The 16960-nt window shown below is 31.2% G+C and overlaps 1 protein-coding gene across 2 annotated transcripts in view; it reads left to right on the top strand.

Moving 5' to 3' along the window:
• qless (decaprenyl diphosphate synthase subunit 1 qless) overlaps positions 1 to 16960 on the top strand; it is an 83097-nt gene that overhangs the window by 36683 nt on the left and 29454 nt on the right. For both annotated transcript variants that reach the window (XM_035361362.2, XM_035361363.2), the window contains 3 exons: positions 9554 to 9769; positions 11115 to 11248; positions 14704 to 14842. In XM_035361362.2, coding sequence (XP_035217253.1) covers positions 9554 to 9769; positions 11115 to 11248; positions 14704 to 14842 — 489 coding nt within the window. The remainder of the gene's footprint in view (positions 1 to 9553; positions 9770 to 11114; positions 11249 to 14703; positions 14843 to 16960) is intronic.

Genomic DNA, 16960 nt, shown 5'->3' with positions numbered 1-16960 from the left:
AAATCTATCCTGAAAAGTTAAATAAGTAGCCCTAACAGTAACAGCTCTTCCTCCTCCTCAAGTTAATGTGGAAAGCCTCTTATCGGCTCTGAAGTTTATCAAATCGGATCTATGCCCCTCCAACAAAGAAAATCTTGCCGAAGCTATACTGTTTCTTAGAAATAACTAATGCCAGTTTTTCCATTTCATAATAAATGCTAATTAATATAAATAATTTGCTATGCCATCAATTTTTTTCTGTAGCATCTATTACTTCTTTTATATTAAAAAAATAAGCTGTAACCCATGTTTACATATATATACAGTTTTCTTTGATTTGTTTTTACAAAGTTTGCATTATTTTTCTTTTTTATAATCTTCTATGTTTATTTCAACTTTACTTTGAATTCGATTTCATGATGACAATTTCCAATGTTTAATTTCTACAAATAATATAGTACTCAAATACATAAAGATGATAGTGTCGGGGACGGTTACTCGAGTTTTACAGGATTTCTTTACAGTAATTGATTTTTACTCCAAATTGAATTGACTAAAATGCTTCATGAGAATAAGTTCTTTGAGTAGCAACTATTCGCGGAAATATTTGGCCTGACTAGAATTGCCGGTTTGGCTTTAACTTATAACTCGAGTAAAGACGAAACACTTTCATATTTACGTATTTTTATCAATTATTGTTCATTGAACGGGAGTTGGTTTGTTCCCCTTGAAAAGTCAACTAATTTCCGATCAATGACAATAATTACATGTTTTAATTTTTCCTTTTACAATTGAAATATTATTCTTCGTGATGATTTAACTCCAGTCCCCGTTAAAACATTATTTACATTTTGCTTTCAAATTACTTCAAAAAACATCTTTCAAAATATAACTTACCAGTATGGATGCACACTTTTAAAATAATTCTACTTTAATTAAACTTAGGAGATAATATAATCAATTAATCAATACTGTTTAGAAAATAAATTATTATTATATGATTACATATATATACATATATGAGGGAGTCGGTCATTTTCCCTACCGACTCCACAGCCCTGGTTAAAGTCCGTAAAACACGAAAATTACGATTTGTTAGAATCGCTTTGGTATATTTCGAAGATTATATTATGTAGCAGCTTTAGTTTCCAGTTTTTGCATAAATACACACTGCACAAAAACTTTTACTTACGTTCATAAGAATGTAAGTAAAAATTTATAACTGAGCTTCAAGTAACTTTTGCTTGGTTTTGTTTGTGTCATCCAGAGTTGAACATAACCTGAATTGCATATAACGCCCGAATATAAAATGACCTAACGCACTCGTTTACTTTTCACATCTAATCTGATACATGTTTTAAAAAATGCGTAGTACATCATGAGATCACACTTTCTTTTAATAATTGTAAATAACTGAATCAGAATTAATATGCAAGTATATGTTCCTCCTTTAAAATTCATGCTTTCGTTTTTACAGGCGGTTGATGTATTTTGGACGTATGAATGCTTATGAAATCCTTTTAAACTTACGAGTTAATTAATGAGATTACTTGATATTTATTTTGAATTGCGAGAAAATTACTAATATTCTTCAGAGCACTATGAAGCGGGGGGGGAAAAATGAAAATCTGCTCATTTGTTGTTCCGTTTAATAAGAAAATTATCTAAATCTAAGAATTTGTGAGCTGTTTCTCCTAAACTTCAAAATATCCGCAAAAATTACGCATTTGCTCAAGTAATGCAGATTTAGCATCGGGTCGTGCATTTATTCACCTCCTTTCTGCTGCTGCCATCTTTTTGACCTCACTTACTGAACTATCATTGTGTTTTGAAATGATTGCTGGCCTGTCTGTATTTTGGTTTGAGTCGACCTAGAAATTTCATTTGCATTTGCAATGACGACGAATACGAACAAGTTTTCAATCCTGAAGAAACGACAGATGATGGCTGCAATCGATGTTTCATTCACGAACCAAAATGAATGAATCAATTATTTCCGGATGACCCTTGAAATAAGAGCAGATGACCACATAACCTGCCAGTGGAAAAGATACCTTTGAACAGTAGAATATTATCTCAAAGTTTGTCTTCATTAATTTAATCATTTATTCGAACTAAATAAAAAAGTAACGAATCACAATAAATTTAAATGGCTAACGACTGGCTCCTTAGCTAAACTAAACCGCTAAATCGGCTGCACACAACAAAGCCGAGCCCTGAAATGTCGCTATAAAATTGAGAGGTGTCTGACTAGAGAGCTGATTTCAAACACGCAGCATAAACAGGAAACTAACTCCGGCACTACTTTTTTCGAACTCTTGCAACGCAGCTTAGATACTGCTTCTGAAACACATTAAGATTAGCATACTACGTTGTTTAAAATTTACATTCCAGCAGGAAACTGAAATCAGGAGGGAAAGGAAAGTAAAACTAAAAATAATTTGTTAGAATAAAATAAAGGCTTTACAATTTATATGCCGTATACATTATAAAGCACTTTTTGACTCCCCTAAAATTTTATTGCCCGATTGCACATTTCATAATTAAAAAATATATTACAGTTAAATCTCTCACGATTACTATCTCTACAAGTGATTAGTATTTCTAGAGCATAAATCAACACTGGTGTTGAACATCATGTATCATGTATATAAGATGATTACTTTCTCAGATTAAAATCGCTTAAAACGTTCTTAAGGTCTTACTTCATTTCTTTCTTTTCCCCATGTGTAACGTGTATACGAGCCAATTTCCCTTAGAAAGTCCTCCTCGAAGGCATCTCTCCCCTTAGCAGGGTTCGTACGGTCACGAAGTCCTTAAGTTTTTTGGAATCGATTTTTGGTCCTTAAAAGTCCTTAATTTCGGCCAAAATCGGCATAAGGTCCCTTAATTTTAATCATCTGAAATTTCTGTCTGTTTTTACGACTGCCATTCTGAGTGTGAATTAGCATTTTGGAGGAATATTTTTGGCAATTCGCTGACAAATATCGTTATCTTTTGAATGGGTGAATGCGTTCACGAGTTATAATTTATTCCTGTTTTTTCTAATATAAATGGTGGGATAGAGTTTCTGAGCAAGAAGTGAAACATAAGCATTTCGAAATTATTTAATTTTTTCTAGTAAAGAGCTCTTAAACAATTTTTCGCTTTTGGGGATGTAAATCTTTAATTAAATTGCTCTAAATTTCGTGACTTATCAACATTGTGGTGATTTTAAATCAGTTTCTATAGAAAATTTTTAATTCTGAGATCTGAGAATTTTTTGACGATTTTTTTAGAACATTGTAACATTGATAAATTTCATTAAAATAATGGTAATATATTGTAATTATATTTAAGAAATAACATTAAAATAAAGCATTTTATTATTAAACTTAATTATTAATAAACTTTACTATTAAAATAAAGCAAGAAGCTAAGACACTAACTGCGTCAGACAGAGCCCAGCTAACTTTCAAAACTTGCGAATCGTGCGTATATCAAGCCTTTCAAGTTTGTTCTGATCAGCAGGTCTCTCTCTAGGCAAGCAGGAGTGGCGACAACTGCCAGTCTTTTGTTTTGAATCATGCTGATTGTGATTTTACTTCTCATTTTAACCTGTGCCGCTTGACATAAAGTCTACTTACTATTTACTAAACGCGTAGACTGAGCAAGTATATGACAAAATGAGACATTTAAAAGAAAATCAACATAAAACTGTTAGTAAAACCTAAATAAAAGGTCACTTATCTTCTTTTAAATATGTTCAATTGTTATGAATGTAAAATATTTAATGCTACTTGATAAATTTCATAAAGTTGATTTTATTCTCAAACTTATTAATAATTATGTTAATTATGTTTAATAATAACGCATCCTACTTATGGATCCATTTTATTTTTAGGATGGTATTACAAAAAAAAAAAAAGTGAACTTCAGCATAGATAATATTTTTAATTGAATTTATTCAGTTCCCGTTTGCTTATAGGTCCTTAATTTTTTTCATTAATGGTCCTTAAAAGTACTTAATTTCCGTGTGCAGAAATGTGTACGAACTCTGCCCTAGGCAGACTGCCCCCGAGGCTTTATCATCACATAAACCAAATCAAACCATTTCCTTTCTTACTTACCTTAAAAGTAATGAACACTTAATATCAATGCAAAATTAAGCAAGTCATCTTGCTTTTAAATTCATAGGAATTCTATAGTTGTTCCAGATGTATTCAATTCCATAATTTCATAGAAATGAATATGAATGACACAAATGGCAATATTTTTTATTGATTTATTCAAAGTTATAAATGATATTTAATAGTTCTCTCTTTCTATGATTTCTAATAATTAAAAACATAGGGCCGGTTGTATTAGTATGGCATTTAATTAAATGCCTGTTTTCCTGCCTTTTAAAAATATATCAAGGGTTGGTATCTCCAGAATTTCTGAATACAGAGGCCAAAAACGTTTCGCATGTACAGAGCTGATAAAAAAAAAAAAAAAAAAGCTTTTTTTTTTTTCCCCCGTTACCTGAGGATGGCCTTAAACTTGACGGTCGTTGAGCTCGAATTATGGCAACCTGATTTCTCTAGGTCGCTCGTTCAAAAATGTTTTTCTCATCCGCAGGTTTTTCCTCTCCTTGTTATACCCCTAGGAACTAGGCGAAAAAGTTGTATCTCATCTTACCAAAAAAAAAAAAAAAAGTCTTCCGTATTCGTGTTTTTTTTTTTTTTTTTTTTTTTTTTTTTTTTTAAGGAGTATATGTTAAGCATACATTCATATTGCTGCTAGTCAGTGATCTCTTTTATAACACAGAACTTATAATAAATAAGTTTCTATAAATATTTGTTACTAATCATAAAAATCCCATTGTATTTTTAAAACCCGATGATCGGCTCGCCAATATAGTAATCGAACCTCATTTGCATGAACACTCAGGATGTCCAAAGAATTGTTCATGCTAAAAGCAGTTCTCCATATCCGGAAGTGAGAAAGTGAACAATAAAAATATGTGGTACATCTTGAAAAAAAGAAAAATACTATGTAACATAGATAACAAAATTCCATATTTTTGCCTGCATATTAACGTGTTTTACTTGAACGTGAATTTGCTCCAGGTTGCACAGAACAATTATTTAAATTACTTGTACGTCAAAGCAAACGCTTCAATTGGTGAATTCAGTGTGCTTTCGTTTGTTGCATTATGAAGCGACTCACAGTTTGTAATACGGTAAAAGTTTTCATCACCCTAACCGGATTTTCATTTGAAACAGCACTATATTCTACTAGTGCATTTCTGTCTGTATACGAAAAATAATTATTACTGTTCGATAAAGATTTCATTACACTAAAAGCCGTTCAAGGTATCAGTTGTTTTTGCTCCCGTTGCAATTTCGCACGTCATAATGTTGTCATCCATTGAGACTTAGGCATTAAATGTTATAGATTCTGGAAGCCTACCATAAGCTCGTACATCTGCTAAGTCAAACTGCGTCTGTTATTCCATTACCATGTCTTCTGTCGTAGTGTTTTCACTTTTAACAAATCCTTCTTTGCTGAAACAATTAACGATTGTTTCTGGCGTTACTTTCTGCCACGTCGTTCTAAGAAACGTCAAGTCACCCAGTAGTTTCATTTTGAATTCGACTTTTTGATTAAAGCAATGAATTGCCTACGAGTTAGTTTTCTTCGATAATGGTTTTCAAGTTACTTATTATGTCTTGATGACAAGGTTGTAATTTAGATGCAGTATTTGAAGAAAGATAGTTATATGGCCTTTAATCCTGAAATTCGGTTATATTGCGTTACATTTAACCACAATCTGACATGCATTTCTGATCTGTAGCTGAAACTTTTGGCCGAGCTGTTTTATAACATTTGGTACAAATTTCGGAAGTAATCCACGCCTTTTTTCTGAAGCCGTAGATTACTTGTAATGACTTTACAGATTTAAAACATCTGGACTTGCCAATAATTAGTAAAAACAATTTATCTATGCCATACACATTGCAAATTACTAATGCAGTCAACCTTACTTCTCTGCATTTACCTTCAGAGCATTTTAAACCGTTTATGATTAAAGTGCACCGAGCTTAAAATGCGCCAAAGCCCACTAACCGCGGCTGCGGCATTTTGCAGTTTTTGAAATAAAACTTGATTCTAGCCAGAATGCGTCAGACCCCTAAATAAGAAGCTTCAATGATAAACTCCCGAAATTCATTTTACGAAATTGGATCACAGTTTTCGTAAAAAATCCTTTTGATTTCATAATTTTTTTTAGTAATAAATAAGTTGTAAAGTTCGATTTTAACTTCTGAATGCACGGTTGTCTTTGCTTAAGAAACAGCCCTTGGAAGCCCGAAACTTAAAAAAAAAAATAATGGTTATGGTAGCATCCCTGGCAGTTTATCAAGTGCATATTTTGAAATAGTCTTATTATGTTGCCAGACTTTCTTCCTTTCCTTTTTACTTCCTTGTACGAAGTAAAAAGGAAGAATTGTAATCGCGAAAAGCTTCAGGCAGCATATTTCAACGAAAATATCCACTTTGACCGCTTTCGAATGCAATTTAACGATATTTTTGCTTGATATCTGTACGTAAGGACAAAATAAAAGACCTCCTTTCCTCAAAAAAACTAAAAAACAGCTTTAAAATGAATTCTGAAGATAATTTTTCATGGCGTCTGTACGAACTTACGTGCGTACGTATCTCGCATAACTCAAAAACGAGTAGCCTCAGAACGTTGAAATTTTGTATATATGACTACTATAACATGTAGATGTGCACCTCTTTGGTTTCAGTCGGCCTCACCAAACGTATATAAATATATTTATAAATATATCCACTCTGTTACCCGGCTCAGTGATTCAGTTTCTTTACTCTTATATGTTTGTAAATTGTACATTTTTTTCTTTAAAAATGATTGAATTATGTTGTTTTTATCTTCCGGTTAAGGGTTTTATGTCTTTAGTAAATCTGTATGCCATATTTTTAGAATTATCAACAATTTAAAAGTTGTTTAAGTGCCGCTAAGCCTATTTTGATGGCGGCCATTGCTTGTTTACATTTGAAACAGCTGAGTAGTGAATTTGTTGCCAATCTAGAGAAACGTAGCTTCGCAACAACAAAGATAAACACCTTCATTTATTATTGCGATTTAAATCATGCTTAATCCTTTCTGGAATTTTTTCAAGGAAATAAGCGTTTAAGATTTACTTAATTTTTAATAATTAGTAATTGTTAGTAGAGATATTTTGATTTTTTATGTATTTTTGCCTTATCGTGAAGTGAGAACTGAATTAATTGAATGAGAAATACTCAATCGTCTGTGAAAAACTGTTTCTTTTTTGTTTTGTTTGCTTAATTTCTTTTATACATCGTTCTAGCTTTATTATAGTACTTGAATAGAACATGTGGCAACGATTAGATAATTCTTTAAATGATACAAATTTTGTGCATTCTGAGTTATAATATGAACGAAACATAATACTGTTAATTGAACCTAGTGCCAGAGTGTCGCTATGGTAAACAAATAGAGTGAATTTTAAAGAATGCACTTATTCTATTGTGGTTTATGCGCTGTCGGCGAAGTAGATATAATTAAATCCAATAAGTTTAAACAAAATGCAAGAAAAAATGCGTATAATTTAATATTCCGTACAAGGAAGTCATGTGGTGTACACATCAGATTTTTTTTTTTTTTTTTTTAAGTGTTGAAAAATGTGATTACAAATGATTGTCATATATTTTATTGAGCTCTCATATATTTTATTTATTTATTATATATTATAGTATATTATATGATTAACAGTTGTACAGTCAAAGTTTCCTATGACAATCGCTTGTTATAGCGATCATTTTATTACAACTACCATTAAACTGATGAGAATATACTAAATCCATTTTCATTGTAGTGACTACTCATTATAATGCTCTTTCTCTCTCTCTCTCTCTCTCTCTCTCTCTTTTTTTTTTTTTTTTTTTTTTTTTTTTTTGTTGTTGTTGTTGTTGTAAAATGCAAGATATTATTATAATAAGTATCAACTGTAATGATAAAAATATGTCATATTAATTTTGTTTTAAGTAGATTGCAGGAGATTAAAAAGTAAAATTAATACACTCGTGTGCACAATTAAGAGAATTTGCGCATTATATTGAGCTCAGAACTAATGGAGAGATTTTAATGAAATATGAATACACATTTATAACGAGAAAGAGATGTATACCCATTCAAAAGTTATTTAGCATAATGGCATAATGGACAGCTGGCAGTTGAGGAGTCCCTGTGGTAGTCGACCCCTTTTCCTGTATTAGGTAATTTTAAACTTGATGATGGTTCTCTGAAGGGGGATGGCAAGATAAAATTGCCTTTCCAAGAACATCCCAGACATGCTGTATAGGTTTAATAAGGTCAGAAGATCTCCCGGCCAATCTATGCAATGAATATCCACACTTTCCAGGTAATCATCAACCAGCTGAGCCCTATATGAATTTGGGTAACATTGGATGAGTGTTGCCATCCATTAATAAGAACCCAGGGCCAACTGCATCCCTGAAAAGTCGAAGATAGGGCTGTAAGATCTCCTCTCTATACTTCTTAGCAGTTAGGAAGCCTTTGTCAAACACATGCAGGGGTGTGCCGCCGTTCAACATAAGGTCTGCCCAAACCATTACACCTTCACCACCATAATGATCCTTTTCCCTGATTGAGAAATAGTATCATATTCCAATCTCTCTTCAGATACAGGTGCACTGAGAACCAGTGTCCAGGCTGAATCTTGACTTATCTGTAAAATTCAAGGTCATGTTGCCTGCACAATGCTAAATGCACTGCCTTGCGTGCTGCAGCGAGTGAGACACAAACAGTGTGCCTTCTTGCATACAACCCTATCTTATAAAGTATTTGGGCAATAGTAAATCATAAAAACTCAGGTTCCAGTGGCAGGATACAGCTGACACGAGACCTGTAAATCTGTAGCAGTCCTGTGTAACCGTGCTGAAGAAAGTGCCAATAACCTGCCTCCAGTCTAGCAACAATTCTCCATCTCATTCTGTCATCCATTAAGTTCATGGTTATTCATTTTACATGATGCCTTTTAAACTTTACCCAACTCTTGGCAAAAAAAACATTACGAATCTCACGAAGAAGCATAGAAATAGCCAAAAAACCCTTGTGTGCTTATATCCCCTCCACAATCCCAGCTCCCCAGACACACATGTGAATGCTTGTGCATTCAACTCTGAATATTTGCATAATTCAGCCGTGATATAATTAGTACCTTTGGTTCAATATTTTTCATAAAAGGTTCAATATTTTTTATAAAAGTAGACATAATTTCGAAATTCTCCTAATTTTCCCCATGAGTATAAATGATGCTGGTATATGAAAAGCAAAAATAATAAAAAAGCATGATTTGCGTTAATTAATACATTTGCAAGCTGTTAACTCTATTTCAGATTTTCTTTATTGATAATTAAAGGAAGCTGGAAAATATAGCAATTTTTGCAGTAAACCTAACCATATATGTATTGTGTTAATGTTATTTTGTTTTGAACTATAGATATATTGTAGTTTTACTTAATGTTATATAATTTTTCCCAGGTAAATATTTTACAAACACACAGATGGCGGTGGCACTGGTTTATACACAGATCATCCAGACAGACAGCTTCAAGGTTAAAACAGTTCTCAACATGCTCAAGACTCCAACAGACACCTGTAGCTCAAGTACCACACATGCCTGGTACTTTTGTTGACATAGATCCTTTTAAATTAGCTGAACCTGATCTCACAAATCTATATTCCGATATAAGAAAGGTAAAGGATTTTTTTTACTTAGTTTTTTATTAGAAATATAGTATAACTTGCTAGATGTTAAAGAAGATCTGAATTTGTGAATTCTTTTCAAAATAAAATTTAAAATAAATTATTGATATTGGAAAATTTTAATGGCCATACTGAACTAATTCTGAATTGCAATAAATAGTGTTGCATTTTAATTCTTTTACTCCAAAATAAATTATTCAGCCACCAGAAACTTGATTTCAGTTATAGTTTTCAGTAAGCTTGTCAAGCATAGATTTGCAGAACATAATTTCACATAAAATTAGCAAAGCAACAAACTTATGCTTGGCATTGATTTAATTAAGAACTCGATCAATTTTCAACGCAAATGGGTACAAGTCCCACTTCATCAGAAGCAAAGAAATCTGCGAGATTGGAAAGCAGTAGCCACAGTGTTTGTACAGTATACCCTAGGGCAGTAAAGTGAATGAGAAGGTAGCACCTTTTGTTGGCAAAAATATATGTATACATCTTATCTTATTTATTTTAATTTTTCCAATACTAGAATTTCACTCATATACAGTTTAGTGTTCATTCATCAACAGTGAATGTATTCATCAACAGTGAACAAGCATTATCAGCAATTTTATACGATTTCTGTTGATTGAAAATGAAACCAAAGAAATCGTACAAATTGCAGAAGCAACTTGTGGCAAAAGGTTTTCAAATATGAAAGGAGAAATCAAAAATTAATCAAGAAAGGATGAAGAAGATAATGGTCTAACAGTGATAATGATCCTTTAACTTACAAGAAGTTAATTTACAAGAAGTTTCATGTGATTAAACTGATATTGACACTTTACAAAAGTTGTAACTTTATGATCAAAGTTACAACTTTTGTAAAGTGGAGATATTATCAGGGAATTATTTGTTCTACACTATCATAGCATGTCATTGCACTTGTCAATGGTATGACTGTTTGGCATTTGCTTTTAGGCAGTAATTTGTGTTGTAAATACACATGAACTCTTATCTTCATGTGTATCATCAGAAATTAATAAAAACTGTGTAATGAAATCAGACATCTTTAAAAAAAAAACTTCATAAAATATATATAGCTTTACTATTATTCCATTGTAAAAAATATTATTGTTTAATAAGTATCTGCATTTTTAAAAACCTATTTTAAAAAAATTGGCTAAGATGATCTCATTTCTGACTAAATTTCTAGATCACAGCTATATAAACTTTTAGAGCTCCTCAAAACTTTTATTAAAATGTTTTTGATGAGAAACTTGCTTGTGTTTTTGCTTGTTTTAAATTAGAAATTTATGTTTGTGAAAATTTAGTTTCTTATATTACATTTATCCCAATGAAGGAACTCTGGACAAAAAGCCCTCATCTACAACAAATATCTAGCTACTATTTTGATGGTCAAGGAAAGGCATTCCGTCCTGTAATGGTTGTACTGTTAGCTAGAGCTCTGAATTATCATATCTTTGAATCTAATAGGTAAATAGCATTTATGTATTTTAAAATCATTATCTCAGATTTGTAGATGATGTAAAGCAAATTGATTAATTAATCAACACGTTCTATATATTTATATATATATATTTCAGATTTTCAAAGCATCTAGCGTTATTTAGCATAGTAATTTATTTTTACATTAAAAAAATTTTTTTTTCAGTATTTTCTGTACTTTCCTTGCATATTACTTTTTAAAACATTTAAGGAAATTATAAAAATGAAAAATATATTAGTATTTTTCATTTTTATAAATTTTTTTTCAGTATTTTCTGTACTTTCCTTGCATATTACTTTTTAAAACATTTAAGGAAATTATAAAAATGAAAAATATATTAGTATTTCTGTAAATTATTCATAAAATCAAAAGAGAGAAACTGACGTTTTAACTGAATCATATGCAACATTATTTGAATATTAAGTTGTTTGGTTGAAAATGTTATTTGTATACTAATATTCCAAGCTAAAACTATTTTTAATAAATAATAAATAATTTTTGCATTTTAGCTTTAAGGATATGGAACATAATAAAAATGTATAATTTTTTTGTCTGTATGCTAAAAATTTTTAATTTTTCTTGTGTATACATGTTAAATATTTTTTATTTGCTAAAAAAGTAGATTTTTACCTTATTTATTATTAATGCCAAATCTTGATGATTTCAAATAACATTTATAAAATTTAAATCTTCCTTTAATGTTTCAGCATCTAAACTGCAGAGTAATTTAGATTAGCATAATATACTATTATTTTTTCTTTACTACCTGTATTAAATTACTTGCCCTTCCTAATTTTAATTTCCATTTAGCTAAAGCTCCTTTGCGGTATTTTAACATAAATTAACAATATGTTTTTTTAAGTTACAACATTTTATGTATGGAAAGCAAAACAAAGTTATATATCAGACTTTTAGAGTAGTAAAAAAATGATGCAGACTCTTGATACACCTTTAGTCATACTTTTTTTTGCTGTCAGATATGTATGCATGAAAACATAAAGAATTTTATGATAGTGCATCATGAAAAAAAGATGGGCAATAATGAAGAGTATATTCATGGAAATGTTTGGCCTAGCTTTGAAATGCCGGTTTGGCATCGCATTATTGCTAGAGTAAAGGATGAAACACCTTCGTATTTATTTCTTAATTATTGTTCATTGAACGGGAGTTGGTTTGTTCCTCTTGAAAAGTCAACTAATTTCCGATCAATGGCAATGATTACTTGCATTTAATTAAATTACTTGCTTTTAATTTATTTCTTTTTACAATTGAAATTTTGTTATTCATGATTTAATTCAAGTCCCCGTTAAACATTTTTAACATTTTTCGAAATTGAACTTACTACGTATGGATTCACTCCTTTAAGATAATTCTAAAATTAATCTTGGGAGATAATATAATCAATTTTCTTTAGTATATATATATATATATATATATATTTATAATCTTAAATTCATTTTGTGCGAAAACAAGTTATTCTACTACTTGTGCAATTGCTGCAAAGTAAGTTAATAATAATTTATTTACTAAATAATATTGATTAATTGATTATATTATCTCCTAAGTTTAATTATAGTAGAATTATCTTAAAAGAGTGGATCCATACTAGTAAGTTCTATTTTGAAAGATGTTTTGAAGTAACTTGAATGTAAATTGTTAAAAATGTTCTAACGGGAACTGGAATTAGATTTTGTGGTTCTCCCCATGTGTATTGTGAATCCAAACCAATTTTTCATAAAAAGTCCTCAACAAAAGGTATCCCTTAGGCAAAAAGCTCTTGTATCATTTTCCATATTCAAATAACCTTATCTAATTGTGTTATTCTGTATTGAAAGGTAAACACAAAAATTACTGGTAATTTAACATGAATTTCCCTCACATGGTAGAAGTTAACTAAAGTATACACTGTAAATTGTCTTTAGTTTCTTCATGCTGTTAATCCCATACATTTATCTTTTGCAGCAGTTAAAAATTTAGGCCATTTTAATGTAAATCATTCAAAAAACAGAATTTTTTCTTGGAAATGGATTCTGAAAGCACTTTCTTAGCACATAAAAACATATATTAAACTATCATGCTTTCTCTGGCTGATTTTACTTTGAACCGTTGATTGACACTGCAGTATAGTTCATTCAGTAAATGGTTTTTGGGGTGTCTCCTGTGAAATAGCTTCCAATTTTTTCCTTTCTTCTTCATTCTTATTTAGGCCAAAGAATACATATTTTATGTTATATGGATACATAAATTATTATAGTTCATACTAGTTATCATATAATATTACATCCCCTCGTTATTATGCTGATTGCACGTGCTAGTGAAAATTATGGAACTTTTAAGTGGAATAAGTGTTCTAATTTTTATTTTCCATTTGTTTGGACAAAGTTATTTACAATTTTTGGTTACAGTTAGAATTAAATTTTTAAATAAAAAATTTGCTCTCCATAAATAGCACAGGATTTATTACGCTTTTCATGGTTTCACTGTAGACAAGTTATTACAGTAATCAAATTGTATTTGAATAATGGAAGATTAAAGTCAACATTACTGATGACTTCTGTGACCAAATTACAATAATTAACAGCCTGTTTTCAAATTGAAAAATATACAAATGTTTACAATTTTTTTAAGCCTAGCAAATTGTTACGACAGAACCTTCTAGTTTTACTTAATAATATATGTTGGGTATTACTATAATAAAAATGGCTATATGTGGGGAATATTAAGTTTGTTTTCATGAAATGGCATTTTTGACAAATTTATTAATAGTATTACATTCTCTCTACTGTTAAGTGCAACATATAATCCTGTAATTGAGATAAAAAAATCTATATTTTCACATTTATGAAACCTTTCAATAATATCCTCCTCCTCTTCCTTCAGTCAAGATATTTTTTTGCATGTTATGTTACATTCAGGTTCTTCCAAAACAAATTGACTGTATATGACAGGTTTTTTAGTACGTACTTGTTATTAAAAATACAGTTCAGAAAATTATTACAAGATAGCTTCTGCAAGCATAATAGATAATTACCGTATTTTTACTACTGTGTTTTAATTAATAAAATAGTTTTTATATTTGAATATTAAAAATATAAAAATGGGAAATATTTAAATCTAAAATCCTGTCTCTGAAAATACTTTTGGCAGCTATGACTGCCTTTTCAGCTACTTTCATAAAACTTATAAAAAAGAATGATATAATCATGTTAAATATCTTAAAAACTGAATGACATTGCAAGCTAATATCTACCTAATTTATTTTGATGTATCTATTCTTAATTGGTGCTATTATATATTTGGAAACTAGATTAGAGATATATCATGACTATATATATTATTCCTTAGTTTACATTTGATTATGACTGCCAGATTGTGTCTGTTTCTTTTTTTACAATATGCACATTATATCTTTTAAATATTCTAATAGAATTGTTTCCTGAAGACTTTTAGAAACACAGCATCGAATGGCCATTATAGCTGAAATGATTCATACAGCTAGTTTGGTACATGACGATGTTATTGACACATCAGATACAAGAAGAGGAAAATCCAGTGTAAATGTTTTATGGGGTCAGAAAAAGGTAATTTTGTTTTTAAAAATTATTTTTAAGTTAGTCTGTTTTGTTTTTCTTCCAATTAGTTGGCAAGTTAATGCAGTGTTGATCCTTGAGGCCAACACTTAGCTTTTCATTTAAGCAGTATTTGTCCCTATGGGCTGACAATATCAAACTTTAAAAATCATAAATGTTGTTATTTATTTGATGTAAAGTGTTACATGCATATTTCTTTGAAGTATTTTATTAAAATATGTTTCCTAAAATTTTTCAATTAATAAAGTTGCAAAGAATGGTTCCACTTTACATATATTACTAAAAGTGAAACCATTTTTGGGGGGTGGGGAAGTTATCTTTATGACTGCTTTGCACTAAAATGCCTTTTCATTTATGTTATAATGTTTCTGACGAGTATCTTTGTGCTATATGAAGTGCAGCTGTCTCTCCCCCTCCCCACTTCAATGAATACTTAATATTGATTTAAATTAGAATTTCTTCATCTGGATGCCATGCGAGCTCAGCTACCAGTTCTTTGTTAAATGTCATGATTTACAACCATTTGGAATTTATGAAAAAAATCCTCTTTTTTTGTTTGGCATTTAAAAATTTTCATAGAAAGAACAAAAAGTCTTATTCCAACAATTTTCATTAACAGTATTATTTTGCAAAAAAGTTCATAAATATAAGAAAGAGAGAAATAAAGCATTGCTATTTTCATATAAATATTTGCATAAATAAGTTCTTTATGAATAATACAACTTTTGCTTTGATTAAAGTGGAGAATTTTTTAAAATAATATATTTCAACATTCATATAGTTTGTGAATAGTATAATATTTAATTACATTTACTTAGTAGTGGGAATGTTTTTCTGTAATAATTACAGTCGATTCCGGTTAATTGGACCACCAGATAATCGGACCAGCCGCTTTTTCAGACCAAATCCTAAAGAACCGAAACAAATCCTATGTACATAATAAGCCTAATATTATTCACTTATTTGGACCAAAAAATATGAGACGAATCGGAAACACAAGCCACATACAGATGGTCCGAAACATATGGAAGGATCTGTAGCTGCGCTTCTCAGGAGAAGGCTTTATCAAATATCAGGAATTCCTTAAAGTGCATGACAATTGGTGGGAGGTGAACACTTGCACCATTTTCTTTGACCTTTCTTTGACCTGCACTTCCGAGTTTCGAGAAAATGAACAATAGAGTGTCCGGCTCCACCTGAGAGGAATTCCCGCCTGTCAATCATGATTAAAGTTTACACAAGAAAGCTAGCATTTCATTACCTTTTTGGGATGATTTTAGTGCCAAAGCGTTGAATGGCGAGCATTTTATCTCCCTCTTGACCTCAACATCTTGAACCCGAAACACCAAGGTTTCTTCAGACCATTTTAGTCAGTGAACTGTGCATGTGTCTTGTCTCCCCTGCCAAAATGCCACGATGGGACTTGACGTTAGCTGAATGAAACACTAGTCGGCGTCGGTTGGTGAAAACGTCGGTTGGAATGGCAAAGACTACAATTTCACACTTGATAAAACAAGAGAATGAGCTTCAAGAGGAATGGGCACAATGTGAAGGACAAGGAGGAACTTCTAAAAAACGGAAGCGTGAAGGCAAGGACCCAGATGTCAATGAAGCCCTTAATGAATGGTTTGCCATTGTTACTTAACGATCTGTGTGAGTAAGCGGCCCAATGTTAAAATGCAAAGCAGAAGAACTCGCTAAAAAGCTGGGCCATGATGACTTTAAAGCTATGGACGGTTGGTTGTAAACAAAATTCAAGAAAGCACATTGCGAAAAAAGTTTGACTGTATTTCTTGCTTGTAAATGTATGTTCGCCATACGTGTATACCGCACCATAAAGTTCATAATTACATTTTAGTACATGATTTACATGTGCATTTACTGTTTGTTACATATGGCATGGGGCCCACCAGCAGCCGAGCGGTAAAGTCGCTGAACACTGTTAGTTTGGTCCGAGGTTCGAATCCCGCGAACTAGCTGGCTGCATGGGCATTTTCGTGGTTTCCCCAAATGTGACGTGTATACGAGCCAGTTTCCCTTAGAAAGTCCTCCACGAAGGCATCCCTTCCCTTAGGCAGATAGCCCTAGTGTACTTTGCCATAAATAAAT

This window comes from Stegodyphus dumicola, chromosome 12, assembly GCF_044657685.1.
Source record: "Stegodyphus dumicola isolate Sdum_Otavi_A_Nest chromosome 12, ASM4465768v1".
In the NCBI taxonomy this organism is placed as follows: domain Eukaryota; kingdom Metazoa; phylum Arthropoda; class Arachnida; order Araneae; family Eresidae; genus Stegodyphus; species Stegodyphus dumicola.
This window is presented reverse-complemented; position numbering and strand designations above follow the sequence as displayed.